This window comes from Erythrolamprus reginae, chromosome 5, assembly GCF_031021105.1.
Source record: "Erythrolamprus reginae isolate rEryReg1 chromosome 5, rEryReg1.hap1, whole genome shotgun sequence".
Taxonomy (NCBI): Eukaryota; Metazoa; Chordata; class Lepidosauria; order Squamata; family Dipsadidae; genus Erythrolamprus; species Erythrolamprus reginae.
This window is the reverse complement of record NC_091954.1, coordinates 33,092,026-33,110,379: the sequence shown is the minus strand read 5'-3', so window position 1 is coordinate 33,110,379 and position 18,354 is coordinate 33,092,026. Positions and strand designations below refer to the sequence as shown.

The 18,354-nt window shown below is 41.4% G+C and overlaps 1 protein-coding gene across 1 annotated transcript in view; it reads right to left on the bottom strand.

Annotated features, from left to right (window-relative positions):
* Positions 1-18,354, bottom strand: part of LOC139168578 (lipase member M-like) — a 178,390-nt gene that overhangs the window by 48,836 nt on the left and 111,200 nt on the right. Inside the window, exon 9 of the mRNA XM_070754203.1 lies at positions 10,243-10,308. Within this exon, the coding sequence (XP_070610304.1) occupies positions 10,243-10,308 (66 nt within the window). The remainder of the gene's footprint in view (positions 1-10,242; positions 10,309-18,354) is intronic.

Genomic DNA, 18,354 nt, shown 5'->3' with positions numbered 1-18,354 from the left:
TTCTAAGCCCCTTAGTCTCACCATTATTCAATTGCTCAGAGAGGAATACCAGTTAACAGTATTGGAATTTAAAAAAAAATTGAATGTCCAGTGCTTGTCAAAATGACTCTGGAATTGAACGAGAAAGAGGACACGAGATTCTATGAGGTATGAAATGTATTTTATGAATAGTTAGAAAAGAGGAAATAATAGGAAGCTGTATATAATGAATGTAAACATTTAAAATACTATCAAATAGATAAAGGAATAGCTTTGTATCGTTAAGAAAATAAATAAATATTTGATATAAGATTGGGGATAATAATAAGTATGATTATATGAATAAAGAAGAGAAAAGGGATAATAGGGGCACTATCTACAAGCACTGTTCACTCTAAGCTGCGCATGCGCGCACCCCAAAACACCCCCCGCGTACCCTTTTCCAAGGGCGCGCAAGGAGCCGCAGCCGCCCCCGCCCCCTCCAGCGCCTCCGGCCCCCTTGCACCCCTGGCTTCTCACCGCTGCTCCCCCCCGCCAGCCCGATCCACCTCTCTTTCTCCTCCTCCACTTCCCACCTTGGGGTGCGACTCCTCCCGCAGTGGCGGTGGCAGCTGCAGCTCCTCATCCTCCCCATCCAGCCGCTAGCCACTCCAAGTGCTTTGGGAATGCCTGCCTCGCCCCTCTCGCAGTCCCTTTGCCAAGAGCGCTTTCCTCCCGGGCTGTCAGCGAGGGGGCTGCAGGAGAGGCAGGGCAGTCATTCTTCTCACAGCGGAGGCAGGCGAAGGTGATTTTCAATGTCAGGCGTGCGCGCTCCCCATCCCCCTGCCAGCCCGCCTGGAACATTCAAAATAAGAAAAACCTTATTTTTTTAACCTTTTTTAACCTTTAAGGGGTTAAAACCATCAAATACTGCATTCCTGGAAAGGGGAGAGAACCCTTTCTCTCTTCTGAGAGTCACAGCAGCAGCTGGTGGGTGAGTTGAGGACGGGTTGGAGGAGAGGCTGGGAGCAAGAAAGGCTGCTTGATTTCCTCTGCAGCGAGGAAGCAGAGAAGCAACCACAATATAGAAAAATACATTGGCGGTCCTGTAGTCCAACCCCCTCCTTGAGCATGAGAACTTAGAGCCGGCAAAGGTTTTTCTTACTTTGAATGTTCCTGGCGGGCTGGCAGGGGGATGGGGAGCGCACACGCCCGACATTGAAAATCACCTTCACCGGCCTCCGCTGTGAGAAGAATGGAGAGAGAACAAGAGAGAGTGAGAGCAACAGACAGAGCAAGATAGAGAGAAAATGAGAAAGAGAGAGAGAGAGAGAGAGAAAGAAAGAAAGAGGGGGAGAAAGAGAGATAGTAAGAGAGAGAGAGAAAGAAAACAAGAGAGAGAAAGAGTGAGTGAGAGAGAAAGAAAACAAGAGAGAGAAAGTGAGAAAGAGAGAGAGCAAGAGGGGGAGAGAGAGAGAAAGAGAGAGAGAAGAGAGGAAGGAAAAGAGAGAGAGTGAGAGAAAACAAGAAAGAGAGAGAGACGAGAGAGGAAGGGAGTGTGAGAGAGGAATAAAGCAAGAGAGAGAGAGAAAGCAAGAGAGAGAGAGAAGAGTGGAAGGGAGAGAAAGAGAGAGAAATGATAGAAAAAAGGGGAGAAAAAAAGAGAAATGAAAAAATGATTGAGGATGACAGGAAAGAGAGAGAAACAGAGAGAGAAGTGACTCTTGATTTAAAGCATATGGTAAAAGCACTTAAATAATAACAGAAAAAAACCCCAGCCCTCACCTGTTTTTATTAATAGTTATGTTTTTGGTTTTGCTGGTTGTTTTCATTTAAATAGTAATGGATTTTGTTTTTTTTAATTATTAATTTCTTTTAATAAAAAGAAGGGATTTTTTTTCTTATTTATGTATGTATGTATGTATCTATCTATCTATCTATCTATTTATCTATTTATCTATTTATCTATCTATCTATCTATCTATCTATCTATCTATCTATCTATCTATCTATCTATCTATCTATCTATCTATTTATTTATTTATTTATTTATTTATTTATTTATTTATTTATACTTCTATGCAGCCCAGTCCCAAGGGGACTGCCGCTCAGACACTATACTTTTCCGCCCACACCGGAAAAAAATTAGAGGGAACATTGTTTACAAGATAGGTTTAATATAAAATATAAACCGTTGATATCTAGCACTCTAAGATTAACCAAAAGGGAAAGGTTGAACTGTCAGCATAGACAGCACTTATTTTGGTTGTTGTTTTTTCTCTTTTCTTTTCTTGTTTTTTCTGTATTGTCTAGATTTTCTTTTCTTTTCTTTTGGTTGGTATGTTGTACTGTATATATTATTTTGCTTATGATTTTTGTTCCTTGTTTTTGTATAATCTTTTAAATGTATATAAATTTAATAAAAATGTTTTTTTAAAGAAAACTACTAAAATCATCCTGGAAGAAGGAAATGGCAAACTGCTTCCATACCAAAAGGACTATATGTTTATCAGGAGTTCAGCATGAGTAAACTTTATGTAGACACACAGTTTTGAATATTAAAGCACAGTGTGGCTCTTGCAAAAAATATGGCTTTGTCCATATGACCCATAGAAAAAGAAAAAGACAATTTCTTTTTGACAATTAACAGGAAGAGAACATTATGATACAGGAATAGAACATGACTTCACATTAATTTCTCTATTACACGCTTTCCTCAAAGCCCAGAGCCCAATACTTCAATTTTAGAAAGATAAAAAAGCATATAACAAGTCCTTCATATAACAGCGGAATTATCTTGCTGAAAGAGAGAATTTTTGAAACACTCCAGTGTTTCCTTGGTTAGTTAATCAGACTGCAATTAAGAGGACAGGATTTTTAAAAATCCCTTCTTTTCTCTGAAGACCAAGAAACTCAGGGGTACTGGTGTTTCTCTCGGGACAGTGGAATAATGATCTTAATGTAAGGGGCTTAGACACCTTGCCCTTGTCACGGTCAGATCATTTTCTGCTATGGCTCCAATCCTCCCCTGCAGGGAGATAGAACTGATTAGGTGGCTCCACCCTAGGTGCCTAATGGACCCAGAATGGTTTCAGAGGGCACTTGGGGAAATACCGGATTTGCTTACACACAATCTGGCAGAGTCCCTGGTAACAGCCTGGAATACGGCCGTAATGAGAGCTCTGGACCAGATTGTGCCTTTGCAACCTCTCTGGGGCAGTAGACCCAGGTGATCTCCTTGGTTTTCCCTGGAGCTCAGGGGGATGAGCAGCAATGGAGGGCCAGTAAATCTAGATCTAGATCAGACACCGTTAAGATCTTTTATTAATACTTATCTAGTGGCGATCAAGGTGGCAAAATGTTCATATCTTTCTGCCCTGATTGCATCCTCGGAATCTTGCCCAGCTGCCCGGTTTAGGGTGATTCACTCCCTCCTTGACATGGAGAGAGTGGAGGAATCCTTGCAGGGCAGAGCAGGAGTTTCTTGCAGGAGTTTTTTGCTGATAAAGTTGTTCAGATCCAGACAGACCTGGACTCTGACTGGGCAGTATCAACAGAGATGACAGGGTCACATCTTAGTCCAGTTGTGTGGGGCGAGTTTGAATTGGTGACATCTGATGAAGTGGACAAGGCCACGGGAGCTGTAAGCTTCTTCACCTGTTTATTGGACCCAACCAGCCAGGAGGTGACACGAAGTTGAATCCAGGTGGTTATCAAAACTTAGTTGATGGAGGGGTCCTTCCCATCCCCATTAAAGGAGGTGGTGGAGTGTCCACTCCTCAAAAAGCCTTCCCTGGATCCAGCTATTTTGAACAATTACTGTCCTGTCTCCAACTTTCCTATTTAAGGGAAGGTTGTTGAGAAGGTGGTGGCGCTCCAGCTCCTATGGTCCTTGGGTGAAGCCAATTATCTCGACTCTCAACAGTCCGGTTTCAGGCCTGATAGATCTACCAAGATATGCCCATGTATTACCATCACTCTGTGGGCTGCACTGGCTCTCCAGATGCAATTTAAAGTGTTGGTTATTACCTATAAAGCTCTACATGGCTTAGAACCAGAGTACTTATGAGACCATCTCCTGCCTCATGTATCCCAGTGGCCGGTCAGATCCCACAGAGTCAGCCTTCTCCGGGTCCCGTCAGCCAAGCAGTGCCGACTGGTGGGGCCAAGGGGAAAGGCCTTATCTGTGGTGGCTCTGGTCCTCTGGAATCAACTCCCCCAGAGGTTCACACTGCCCCCACCCTCCTGGCATTTCAAAAGGCTTTAAAAACACACCTTTGCCAGCAGACCTGGGGCCGTTGAGTATGAACATTCTGCTCCAGCTGTTAGTATGTTTGTGGTATCAGATGAATTCTGGTTGAATGAATTATTAAATTAAATTTTGTAATTGTTTTTATCTTTTACTCCACCCTGAGTCCACTGGAGAAGGGTGGCTTATAAATGAATGTATGTATGTAAGTAGGTAGGTAGGTAGGTAAGAAAGTAAGTACTTCAGATTCTTTCATAGACCTTTCATAATCATATGAATGATTGAACATTCATATCAAAAATAATGTCCTAATTCCAATGTGTCTGTTGGTTCTTTTGCTGTTATGTGCCATGCCTTTCTTTTAAAAAAAATATTGTTTTGTCTTTCCATGAAGAGGAATAATACTTTTGTCTGCATCAGAAGTAATAGCACATGTCTATCTGATGTCATTCATGTGATAGCACATAAATGCTATTATATTGCCTGTAGTGGCCCAATATTCAGACAGGACTGAGATATTTATCACATCCTACTGTAATTGCAAAATGTGATACAGGTCATGTTATTAAGTGGTTAAGTGACATACTATATTAGACTGGTATGGTTTCTACCATACAAGGTTCAATTGAAAAACATACTTCAAAAGGAAAAGTACAACTGCTTTATTAAAACCAACTGCCTAATCTCTGCCATCCTTTAGTAAACTCACAATAAAGCTGAAAAGTGTAGTGCTGTGGTTCCAACATCAGAATAACTTTCTTTTGTCTAGTTGCAATCCCTCAGCTGAAAAAAGTAGTCCCATCAATAGGCAACAGGACAGGGATGTCAAAATTAGATTTGTATGCCACCCCTCTCCGCAGACTCGGGGCGGCTCACAGCAATAACAAAAAAACACAATATACAACAAATCTAATATTTAAAAATATCTAGGGTGAGAAATGGCAAGAAATTTTTGGATGACAGGACTCTGCTTTCTCTAGACTAGTTTACCATATTCAAATAGGACTGTGTCACACAGAGTAATGAAATAAGATCCAAAAAAATCAATTATTCTTTACTTCTTTATGAGAAGGACACCATCAAATAGCAAAATGTGATTAAAAGCAGTAAAGTTAACTACTGTAACCCCAAGGCTTCCATATATTGTACAGATCCTTTGCAGACCTTGACTCTTTTAGAGCATGAGCATTTAGCCAGTCTCGGATATAAGCACAGATGCATAACAAAATATGATTGAAAGCAACATTCAGTAAGCAATCCCCCGTGATTTTCAAAAATCCCTTTTTTTATTACTAGCAATAATAACATTTATATTTATATATCACCGATTTCTGATCGTTTGTACTCCATGTCAGAGCCAGAGCTTGTGGCTCTCAAGGAGTTTATTGAGAAGAATTTGGCCAAGGGATTTATTCGGCCATCCAAGTCACCTTTGTCTGCACCTGTTTTGTTCGTGAAAAAGAAAACGGGCGATCTTCGCCTCTGCTGTGACTATCGACGCCGTAACGCCATCACGGTGCGGAATAGGTACCCCTTGCCCTTGATCCCTGAACTCATGGACCGGTTGCGGATGGCAACGGTGTTCACCAAAATTGATTTGCGCAGTGCGTACAATTTGGTCCGGATGCGGGCCAGGGATGAGTGGAAGACAGCGTTCGGCACGCGTTATGGCCACTTTGAATACACCGTGATGCCATTTGGCCTCACCAACGCCCCGGCCGTGTTTCAACATCTGATGAATGACGTGTTCCGGGACATGTTGGACCATTTCGTTGTGATTTACCTTGATGACATTTTAGTGTATTCCCCGAACCATGCCATGCACTTGGGCCATTTGAGCCGGGTCCTGCTCCGGTTGCGGGAGCAGCATTTGTATGCCAAGCTGGAGAAGTGCCAATTCTTCCAGACTACCGTCGAATTCCTTGGGCACATTTTGTCTCCTGGTGGCATTTCCATGGACCCGGGCAAAGTGGCCGCACTTCAGTCTTGGCAACCTCCACGACGGGTGAAAGACGTACAACGTCTTTTGGGGTTTGCAAACTACTATCGGGCTTTTATTCCGGGGTATGCCACGTTAACCACGCCCTTGACTCGGTTGTTACAAAAACAAGTCCCGTTTGGTTGGGGGGAGGCAGAACAGCGGGCTTTTGATGCCTTGAAAGCGGCGTTCATGGCGGAACCGCTTCTGCGCCATCCTGATCCCGCTCGGCCGTTTGTGTTGGAAACAGACGCCTCGGACGTAGCGGTTGGTGCAGTGCTCCTCCAAGCCCATCGTCCCGGTGACATGCTCTTTCTGTGTGCCTACTTCTCCCGCAAATTGTCTCCCTCAGAGAGAAATTATACTATTTGGGAGAAGGAACTCCTAGCGGTGAAGGCCGCCTTTGGGCATTGGCGGCATTACCTGGAGGGGGCCCGTCACCAGATTGAAGTACGGACGGACCACCGGAACCTCGAGTATCTTCAGACGGCTCGGAAATTGAACCAGAGACAGATCCGCTGGTCCTTCTTTTTCGTGTGGTTGAATTTCCACATCAGGTACACTCCCAGCGCCCAGAACCCTCGAGCGGACGCCTTATCTCACAAGCTGGAGTATACGCACCCGAAGGAGCCGGCTCCTCTTCAGACGGTTCTTCCCCCTGCAGCTTTGGCTGCGACCCAGGACCCAGTGGACTTGCGTCGCCGTTTACGGGAGGCGCAGTGGGAGGATGGGTTTGTATTGCAGAGGGTGCGGGAGTTAACACCCAATTCCCCCTGGACGTTCCAAGACGGTTTGCTCCAGTACCGGGGACAGCTGTATGTTCCCGCTGGCCCAGTGAGGGGCCTGATTATGACCCAGTGTCATGACTGTCCAGTGGCGGGGCATTTTGGCCTGTTCAAAACATTAGAGCTGGTCACTCGGACTTTCTGGTGGCCACACATCCAAGATGATGTGCGTTCCTATGTGGCCACCTGTGTCCGGTGTTGTACGTCCAAGGGGGTAACCGGAGCCCCGCCAGGATTACTGCAACCTTTGCCCACGCCCGAAAGACCCTGGGGTGCCATGTCCATTGACTTTGAGACTCATATGCCTTCCTCTGCTCGCTTCACGGTAGTCATGGTGGTGATGGACATGCTCACCAAGATGGTTCATTTTGTACCTTGCACTAGGGTGCCCACTGCCCAACTCACGGCCCAAATGTTTATCAGTCACGTGTTTAGGTTACATGGGCTTCCGGATCAGGTGGTCTCTGACAGGGGAACACAATTCACAGCCCGGTTCTGGCGGGAATTGATGTCGGCCCTGAATGTGTCCGTGTGCCTCGCATCGACGCAACACCCCCAGACCGATGGAGGCACAGAAAAGGTCATAGGGATACTGGAGCAATACCTGAGGTGTGTAGTGGCAGATCACCAGACTGATTGGTCCAGGTTCCTCCCTGTAGCGGAGTTTGCTTTTAACAACTCCCGCCACTCCTCGACCCGACTCACGCCCTTTTTCGCAAATTATGGCTTCCATCCTCGCTTCTTTCCCTTGACCCTCCTAGATTCCCCGGTGCCTGCTGCCGAGGACTTCCTCTCGGAGCTGCAGGCGGTCCACGAGATGGTGAAAAGGTACCTGAATAAGGCCAAGGAGGACTATAAGAGAGTGGCTGACCGCTCCAGACGGGATGTGCCCCCCTTGGTGGTGGGGGATCAGGTGTGGCTGTCCACGAAATACATAGCCTCCGAATTACCCAGACACAAATTAGATCCCCGGTTCCTGGGCCCTTTTCCCGTTGAAAGGGTGATCAACCCGGTGGCCTACCGGCTCACCTTGCCGGCCCACTTGCAGGTCCACCCTGTGTTTCACCGTTCGCTGTTAGTCCCTGTCCCTCCCGATTGTCTGCTCTGTCCCAACATTCCCATGTTTTCTGCCCCGTGTGTTCGTGACCACTTCCCTGAGGCTATGGTACATGCCATTATGGATTCCCGTTGGGTGGACGATTGCTTCCAATACAAGGTGCAATGGGTGGAGGGGGACCCTGATGATTGCTCCTGGGTGGAAGCGGCGTTGTTGGACTTTCCTGACCTTATTCGGGATGTTCATGCCTGTTTTCCCCAGAAACCACGTCCTCTCCGCTGGCAGGTGGGGAGGGGTCTTCCGAGGGGGGATGGTATTGTGATTCAGCCTGGGGCTCCTCAGGGACCGGCTGGAGCTCTGCCGGATCCATGCCCAGAGGAGGAGGACAGTGACCAGGAGGGGGAGGACCAGGCAGACGGGGGAGAGGAACTTCAGGAAGAGGAGGAGGGAGAGCAGCCTGAGACCCCTGGGGGGGACTCTCCCCAGCTAGTAGCCTGGATTCATTGGATGAAGACGCACAGGCTATAATAGACATGAGGCAGAGACGTGCAGCTCAAAGAAGGGGCCAATTAGAAAGGTATTTCCATCCCTGAATTGGCAACAGCTGGGTTTGGGTGTGGTTCTCCTCAGCAGGGTTGAAAAGGCAGGCCCGCCCTTACAGTCTTGTGGAGAGTTATCAACTGGGAGTCCTGTGACCTTGCTTCGATTCTTGGCGTCTCTGATCTTGGCTTGTGGCCTAGAAGCCTGGAAGACTTGGGGGAGGCGTGGGTTTTATTATCTCCAGAGTTGTTTTTGCCAGCAAGAATCCTGTTTTATTGCCTGGCCTTCGTGAAACCTCTGTGAAGCTTCATAGTGTTCCTGTCTGTAAGAACAGTTTTTGTTACCTGTGTTTGCTTTCAAGTATATAAACTGCCTTTGCTTTTTACCAGTGTGTCTGGCTACTCTTTTTGGTTGGTGTTGGCGTCTGGGGGTACCCAGACAGAACAAAATATAAACTGCTTATTAAGAAACTAGCACAAATCTTTCTAGGTACAAGAGGATGTGAATATCTTAATACTTGATCATGGTAATTTAGTTAGAACAAATGGTTTCAGTGATAGAAATCTTTGCACAGTGAGTGAGATATCCTGAGAAAACAAGAATGAAACAATAGTTATTTTAATCACCCTGCAGAGAGCTTTAAAGACCTGTTCTTCTTCCAGACATTGGATTAACAGCAATAGCATTTAGACTTATTTATCACTTCAGAGTGCATTACTGGTCTTTCTAAGCAGTTTACACAGTCAGCATATTGTCCCCAACAATCTGGGTCCTCATTGTACCAATCTCGGAAGTATAGAAGGCTGAATCAACTTTGAACTGGTAAGAATTGAATTGCCAAACTGGCAGTCAGCAGAAGTAGCCTGCAGCACTGCACTCAAACCACAGGGCCACCACAGCTCAGGTATGTTTTATTTTTATTTTATTTATTTATTTAATTGTCATACAGATATAGTATTATATTGTAGTATGTTTAACATAATATAAGTATAAAGTAGAGATAGAAAAGATAAAAAGACATTAGGACAGGAACGTTAGGCACGAAGATGCAGTTATGCACGCCCCTTACTCAGGGGAATGTGCATAACCAAAGCTCAGACTAAGATGATTAGAGTTGCTTTTTGGGTGTATGATATGCTTGGTATTATTGACCAGAAGCACCATTCTGTTTATTGTTCTGTATTCCATCCTGACTTCATATTTGTTATTTTGCTGGGAGCTGCTGGAATCGATTGGAATTGTGTGGCAACCAAATCAGATGAATAAAATTCATATATAAATAAATGTTAAAGATTATATAAATTATGTAAACTTATAAATTATGATGTTATACTCTTGTATAGACTTATGATCTGCACAGCAAGACTTTGATCTGCACAGATAAAATGCTTGCCTGAAGTTCATTGGGTTGAAAGCAGTTTGAGGCTTTTTCAAATAATTAAGCACAAAGGGAAACAAATTTATCCTTTGGCTGTGAATGCTTGCCTCCTCAATGACTGTTGGGTTTTAATAGTTATGCATCAAATCCTTTATATTGTATTGTGCATGAGTTGTCATCATTCTTTTTCTATGGCAAAAGCAGTTGCAGCTAGTCAAGGACAATACAGTCATTCATGGGCTCCTGCTGTAATTGCTGAAGAGACAGAGAACTTTAAGGAGGCTAGATAAGTCTTACCTGATTGTATATCTCCTTGTTTCCATCCCCATAATCAAAAGTTCTGAATTGTCCTGTTTTGTATATCTAGATTTTAGAGAGAGTGAGGGGAGGATGGGAAGGGGAGGAGGTAGAGCAGGAGGGAGAAAGAGAGAGGGGAATAGGGAGAAGGGGTGAGGGAGGGAAGGAGAGGAAGAGAGACAAGGAGGGAGGGAGGAGGGAGAAAAAGAAAGAAAGAGAGAGTGAGATATAGAGGGGGGAGGGAGAAAATAATAAATGATTCTTAATTCTGGTATTTTATTATACTAAACACTGGAAGTATAGCTTTAAATACTGAGAAAAATTTAAGCAGTCCCAAGATCAGTAGAACTTTCTGTTACAAGTAACAGCAATAATGTTGTAATGCAGGGGTGTCAACTCAAGGCCCAGGGGCTGTAGCTAGCCTGTAGGTCTGTCCTGGAAACAGCACAAAACCAGCCTGTGGTGCCTCTACCAGCAAAAATGGAGCTATGTTTACGCTGGCAGAGGGTTGCAGGAAGCTTTGCAGCCAAAATGGAGCTCAGGAGCCTGGTTTTGCTGGGAGGCTTTGCGCATGCGTCGAGAGTAGACACTCCCACGGAACGCTCTCCAGATGTGATTAGAGAAAATAAATCCTAACCCTTAACAGCCCTCTCAAACTAAGTGAAAGTGGGCTGAGAAGTAGAAAATTTAAAAGAGACTTAGAAAACCTGCTGGGATCAGCTAAAAAGAGGAGTTACAGACCAGAACTTCACTGTTAAAAAAGTGAGTAAAATGACAAAGGGAAATGGTGACTATTCCAGATCTAGGGGGAAAAAATGGATACACTCCTTCAGGCATTTGCAAACGTAGGACAACAACTTAAAGACATGCAATTAGCCATGAAAGAAGTGACAAATGGTATGAATGAACTGAAAGTTTAATCCAAAGATCAGGAGATAAGGATCTCGAGACTTGAGGCAGATAGAAAAAAACAAGAGCAGTACATAAACAACTTAGAAGACTGGCAGAGGAGATCAAACTTATGTTTGAGGGGATTTAAGCAGGATTTTGGTGAAAATAAGACATTAATTCAACTGATTTACCAATTGCTCTTGGAAAGCAAAATTATGGTGAATTTGGATGAAATTGAAAGAGTTCATTGGGTTTACGGTCCTCGGAATTCAGGCAATCAAAAAGATATTGTGGTAAGATTTGCCTTGGAGCGGAGGGCCGCGGAAGTTTTCAGACAGCTTAAAAAGACTCCAAATCTCCATTACAAAGGCTCTCCTGTCCGTGTCTTGAAAGATCTGCCTGCTCAAATGCTGCTGGCAAGAAATCAGATGAGACCAGTGACAAATATGCTCTTTCAAAATAATTTACATTTTACTTGGAAATTTCCAGCCACGATCCTGATCTTCAAAGATGCCAAGACTTATTTTGCAAGTTCTCTGGAAGAGGGAATGCAAATGCTTCAACAGTTGGGAATAAATCCGGATATAAATCAGCAGGCAACATCAACAAAGGAGGTAACTGGAGCCGAAGGGGGAGAAGCAATAGGAGAAGCGATTCCTGAGTTATCTACAGGAGATCCTATCAGCCAAGAGAAGGAGGAAAGAATCGTTGCATTAGAAAAGGAACTAGCTTTACTCTGAGAGAAGGGAAAGAAGGAGGAGGGGCATGTCACACGTCAAAGGAAGAAATTGTATAACTGCATTGTATAACTGGCATTGTTGTTCCCAGCTGATTAGCTTTTGGGGTATTCTTTTCCCTTCAATACTTAATAAGGGGGAAGGGAGGAATAGAGGGGGGGTTGAGGGTTACTATTTGTTTCTTAAATGGACAATTTTTAGAGCGTACTTGAGGAATAGCAAAGCCATGGGTGCCTCTCAGAGCCAATGGAGATTTTTTCCATTGATTCTCCCTTGGGGGAATGTTGAGGGAGGGGCACTTAGGTAGGGGTTTAAGATTACAAATGAAGAATCTTCCAATATGCCTCACTTTACAGAGGAGAGAAACATATCTGAAAGGAATGGGTGAAAAGGTTTTGATGTCATTAAATGTGAATGGAATGTCGTCACAGATTAAACGTTATAGAATTATGAAACTGGCTAGGGATAAAAAAGTAGATTTCTTATTTTTATCAGAAACACATAAAGGGAGAAAAAGAGAAGATAAATTAACTAACTGTAAGAACAGGGGAGGGATATATGAATCTAGGGGGAATAATAAAAGCAGAGGGATAGCGATACTAATACATAAAAGAATACCCTTTGAACTGATTCAGACTAAAAGGCACAGGGAGGGAAGGATGTTATTTATTAAAGGAAAAATGAATAATAAGGTAATAACATTAGCAGTAATTTATACCCCAAATGCAAATACAAAGCAATTTATATTAAATACAAAGCGTAAATTGAATAACTTTGCAGAAGGCACAGTGATTCTGGCAGGTGATTTTAATATTGAATTGATAGCAGGGAAACAGGAAAAAAATAATTTGCCTTTAAATAAATTAGGTATGATGGATCTTCATGCCAAAGCGACAAATAGAGCTATGTTTTATTCAGGTAGGCACAATAAGTTTAGCTGCATTGACTATATGTTAATGAATAAAACTTGGAATACATATCTTAAAAGAGCTGAAACTGAAAGCATTTGGTTATCAGACCACGCCCCATTATTAGCAGTGATTGTATTTGATTCAAATAATAAACAAAAAATATGGAGATATAATCCTCTTGTGTCAGGAAGAGAAGAAGATAAATTGAAACTCCAAAAAGAATTGACTGAATATTTTAAAATACAGTGGTACCTCGAGATACGAGTTTAATTCGTTCCGGACCTGGGCTCTTAAGTCGAGCAGCTCTTATCTCGAACGACTTTTCCCCATAGGAATTAATGTAAATAATTTTAATTGGTTCCAGCCCTCAAAAAACTCACAAAGTTAGTCTAAATTATGCAGAAAGACATGTTTTTAATGAAGAAATGTACATGTACATATAAATGAATAATGAAGTTTCTTTCACTTAACTTGTAAACTTTCTTAAACTTTTAAATTTACATATGTTCAACTTCTCTGCCACCCAATCCTGTAGGACAGAGGTCCCCAACCCTTTTTGCACCAGGGACCGGCTTTAAGCGATCAAGAGAGGAATGGGTGAATGAATGGACGGAGGGTGGGAAGGAAGGAAGGAAAGAGGGAAGGGACAGGAACAGAGGAAGGAAGCAAGGAAACTTATGAAAGGGGAGAGTAAGAGAGGAATGAGTGAAGGGAGGGAGGGAGGGAAGAAGGTGGGAAGGAGAAAGAAAAGAAGAAATAGAGGAAGGGAAGGTAAAAGAGAGAAAGAAAAAGAGCAAGAAAGAAAGCTGCAAGCACCCCCCCGAGCCCCCCAGGCCGGCTGCAACCTTTTAAAACACGCGCGCCGCTTCGCAGCTGTCTCCTGAAGCCGAACGCGGAAGTTAGCGTTTGGCTTCAGGAGACAGCTCCTTGGCGCTTGTATCTCGAATTTGGGCTTGTAAGTAGAACAAAAATATCTCTCCCCTCCCAGCTCTTATCTCGAGTTGCTCTTAAGTAGAGCAGCTCTTATGTCGGGGTTCCACTGTAAATGATACGGGAAATATGAAGCAATCAATAATTTGGGATGCACATAAGGCCTTTATGAGAGGGAATTGTATTAGTACTGAAATCTATATTTAAAAAATGGGAGGTGGAAAGGAAAAAGTTAATTAAAGATATTGAGTTAACTCAAGAAAGATTGAAAATTACAAGAAATAGGGAGTGGAATAATTTATTAAAAATAAAAAAAGCAACTGAGACTTATGGATCAACAAATGTGGAATAATATGAGATTGATTGTAAAGCAGAAAATTATGGGATGGGGGAATAAATCAATGAAACAAATGGCAAATTATTTTTTAAAAAGAAAAGAAAAATCTTGTATTGTTGCATTAAAGGACAAAAAAGGTGTAATAAAATGTAGTAACAATGAATTGCAAAAAATAATGAAAGAGTTTTATGAAAACTCTTATATAACTTAGAAAAGTTATATAAAAAAGATCAGGTCATTCTGCAAAAGATAGAGATTAAGGAGAAACTAAACGAAGAAGACAAACAAATATTAAATGGGATAATAACAAATGATGAAATTATTAGAGTTATTAATGGGTTGAAACCTGCCAAAGCTCCAGGCCCAGACGGACTTACGGGGGAATACTATAAGACTTTTGTGACTCAATTATTACCTTATTTGGAGAAACTATTTAATAACATACTTCAAACCTTCAATATTCCACAGTCATGGAAGACATCCGAGATCATTACTATCCCAAAACCAGATAGTTAGACCCGAGATCCTATCACCCCATCAGTTTACTAAACCAGGATTATGAAATATTTATGAAAATTATAACAAATAGAATAGAGAGTATCTTACCAAAAATAATTGGTGAAGACCAATATGGATTTGTTAAAGGAAGGAAAATTCACGAACCAATTAGAAATGTTGTTAATGTGTTACACCATGCTACCACTACCAAAAAGAAATTATGTGTCTTAAAGTTAGATGTGTATAAAGCATTTGATAAAGTTAACCATAATTACCTGTTTCAACTTTGTAAAGAATTAAATATGGGAGAAAATTTCTGTCAAATTATAGAAGAAATCTATAAGGATAATACGGCCTATATTAGGGTAAATGGAAATAGAACAGAGGAAGTTAATATCCAAAATGGAACTAAGCAGGGATGCCCACTTTCCCCCATCTTGTTCGCAATGGCAATTGAAGTTCTAGCAAATAAAATTAGAAATGATAAGGACTGGAAGGGTTACCGAATTGGAAAACTTGAATTGAAATTAAATCTTTTTGCAGACGATGCCATAATATTGTCTGAAAACCCCATTGAAATGATGGAAAAATTAATGGTTGTACTTCAGGAATTTAAAGACCAATCAGGTCTCTCAATTAATATTGAGAAATCAGAAATATTTTGTTTGAATACAAGTCTCAAAGAGCAAATCGAGATACGAAAAATTTCAGGATTGAAATTAGGATGTAAAAAAATGAAATATTTAGGAATTTGGTTATTCAAAAACCCAAACAAAATTGCTGAGGCAAATTACAATTGGAAAAAAAATGCAAAAGCAAATTAAAAAGTGGAAAGATAAAAGTTTGAGGAAAATGGCCAAAATAAGAGCTCTTAAAATGATGATTATTCCAAAAATGATGTACGTATTCCAAGTTTTACCAGGTACCTTCCCAGGAGTAAAACTAAGGGAATGGGACAATAAAATGAACTTTTGGGTTGAAGGAAATAAAAAACCTAGAACAAGGAAACGATGGCTGATTGCCAGAGAAAAAGATGGAGGATGGGGGTGCCCAAATTTAGAATTATATAGAGAAGCATTTCAAATAGAAAGATGAATGGAATTACAATCATTGACAGAAAAGAAGTGGGTGAAACTTGAAAGGGAGATTAACAATATTAAAAATAAAGAGATTTTATTTAAAAAATGGAGTAAAATAGAAATCAATAGATTAGCCGATCCTTTGAAAGCAGCTCTAGATATTTGATCAAAATGGCAAGGGAAATTAGCAAATAGGAATTCAAAATTATCAACGTTGCATGTTTTGAATATAAATAATGATGTTAATCTAGGTAGAGTTATAAAGAAATTCAAAGATAAAGGCATAATGAGAATAGAACAATTATATGAGACAGATGGAAGAGTTAATAGAACTCGCTTCGAATTGTGGTTGGGACAAAAAAAATGGTTGCAGATTAATGCAGTATGAAAATATTTGAATAAAAGTGAGATTAAAGAAGCATTTTTGAGAGAAGAAAACTGTCTAGAGAAAATTTTGAAAGAAAAGATTAATGATTCAAAAGGACAGGCTAGTAAGATTTATAGTATGTTACTACAAGTGGAAGAGGAAGTGATTAAAGGCCTAACAAGATACTGGCAAAATGAATTACAGATTAATGAAAACGAGATGGAAGAAGTAGTAGAAAATATATATAAGATAAAGAACACAAGAATTAGAGAGATGAGAAGGAAAATTTTACATAAATGGTACTTTACGCCAGTAAAACTAGCACACTTCCAGAGGAAAGGAAAAGGAAATTGCTGGCATGGTTGCCAAATAAAAGGAGTTTTTATGCATATGCTCTGGGAATGTGTTGAAGTTCAAAAATTTTGGAAGGAAGTACAGAATGAAATTAACAATATGCTAAACATTAATTGGATAATCACGAAAGAATTAGCAACACTAGTTAAACATGGGGAATTACGAGAAGTTAAAGAAATCAAAACAGCAGCTTTGGAAAGTGCTCAAGCAGTAGTGGTACTAGGATGGAAGGATAGTAATAAATGGACAATCCAGAATTGGTACTGGTATATGGTGGACCACATCCACTTCAAAATTATGGAAATAAGATTAAATAACTTTTATGAAAATAAATTGGAGAAGCTGATGGCATGATGGAATAAGGTGAAAAATTATATCTTAAGTAGAATTTATGATGACAATGTGAAAAATAAATTCCAATCACTTTTTGTATGTAAAGAAATGTAAACCGGAGCTAAGGAAGAAATTGAAATTTATTGTAAATAATTTAACCCCCTAAATGGTGGTGGGGTTTATTGGTGTTGGGCACTTTTTCTTTAAGATTTTTTGTTTGTTTGTTTGTTGTAATAAAAATTTAATAAAAATATTTTTTTTAAAAAAAAAGGAGCCTGGTTTTGCTGGCAGAGCCCTTAGGCCACCTCAGGTGTCCCTGATACAAGTGATGTTGTGCTGACCACACCCACTCTAGCCATGCTCATCCCAGGCCCCTGATGTCAAACACAACCCTGATGCAGCCCTCAATGAAAACTAATTTGACACCCCTGCTCTAATAGATAATAATGGTGTAATGGAATGCACAACAATAATCCCAGTCCATCTTTTCTCCAGCTTGTAAAACTATGGTGGTATGTAGTCTGGATTCCCAGGAGGGAAAGCTGCTTTCCAGAACGTTAAGAGGCAGCATCTCTTGGAAAGTTTGGTCAGTAGTAAGAGGATTAAAATGGTTTTCTCTGGAGTATATATGTAATTGTGTGAATAGTTGTTTTAGTCAGGAAAGATTATGTTTGTAAGTGAAGAACAATAAAGGAAACTACCCTTCTGTAATTCTGTGTGTCATTCTTAGTTCTTGGGATCTGATGAACACTCAGTACTGGCACCTTTCCTCAATTGAAGCTTGTACAGTTCCTGTAAAGTTTAATAGCAATAGCATTTAGACTTATATACAGCTTTACAGTGCTTTTACAGCCCTCTGTAAGCAGTTTACAGGGTCAGCATATTGCCCCCAACAATCTGGGTCTTCATTTTACCAACTTCAGAAGAATGGAAGGCTGAGTCAACCTTGAGCCTGTTGAAATTTGAAATGGCAAATTGGAGTCAGCGGGTACTAGGTCCTACTCTCTTCATTCTCTACATCAATGACCTCTGTGACCATATCAAAAGCAACTGTGTTCTTTTTGCCGACGATGTGAAACTTTTCAACACCACTGACAATACACTCACTCTCAAAAAGACCTGGACTTTGTCTCAGACTGGTCTAACACCTGGCAACTTCAAATATCAACCAACAAATGCTCTACCATCCACATCGGCAAAAAGAATCCAAACCGCACATACGAACTGAATAAACAATCTCTCACTGATAACCCACACTCAGTAAAAGACCTTGGAATACTAATATCGAATGACCTAAGTGCTAAAGCCCACTGCAACAATATCGCCAAAAAAGCTTCTAGAGTTGTTAACCTGATCCTACGCAGCTTCTGCTCAGGCAATCTTACACTACTCACAAGAGCCTACAAAACTTTTGCCAGACCTATCCTAGACTACTGCTCATCTGTCTGGAACCCATACCACATCTCAGACATCAACACCCTTGAAAATGTCCAAAGATATTTCACCAGAAGAGCCCTTCACTCCTCCACTCCAAACAGAATATCCTACGAAAATAGACTAACAATCCTGGGCCTAGAAAGCCTAGAACTACGGCGCCTAAAACATGATTTGAGTATTGCCCACAAGATCATATGCTGCAATGTCCTACCGGTCAATACTTCAGCTTCAACAGCAA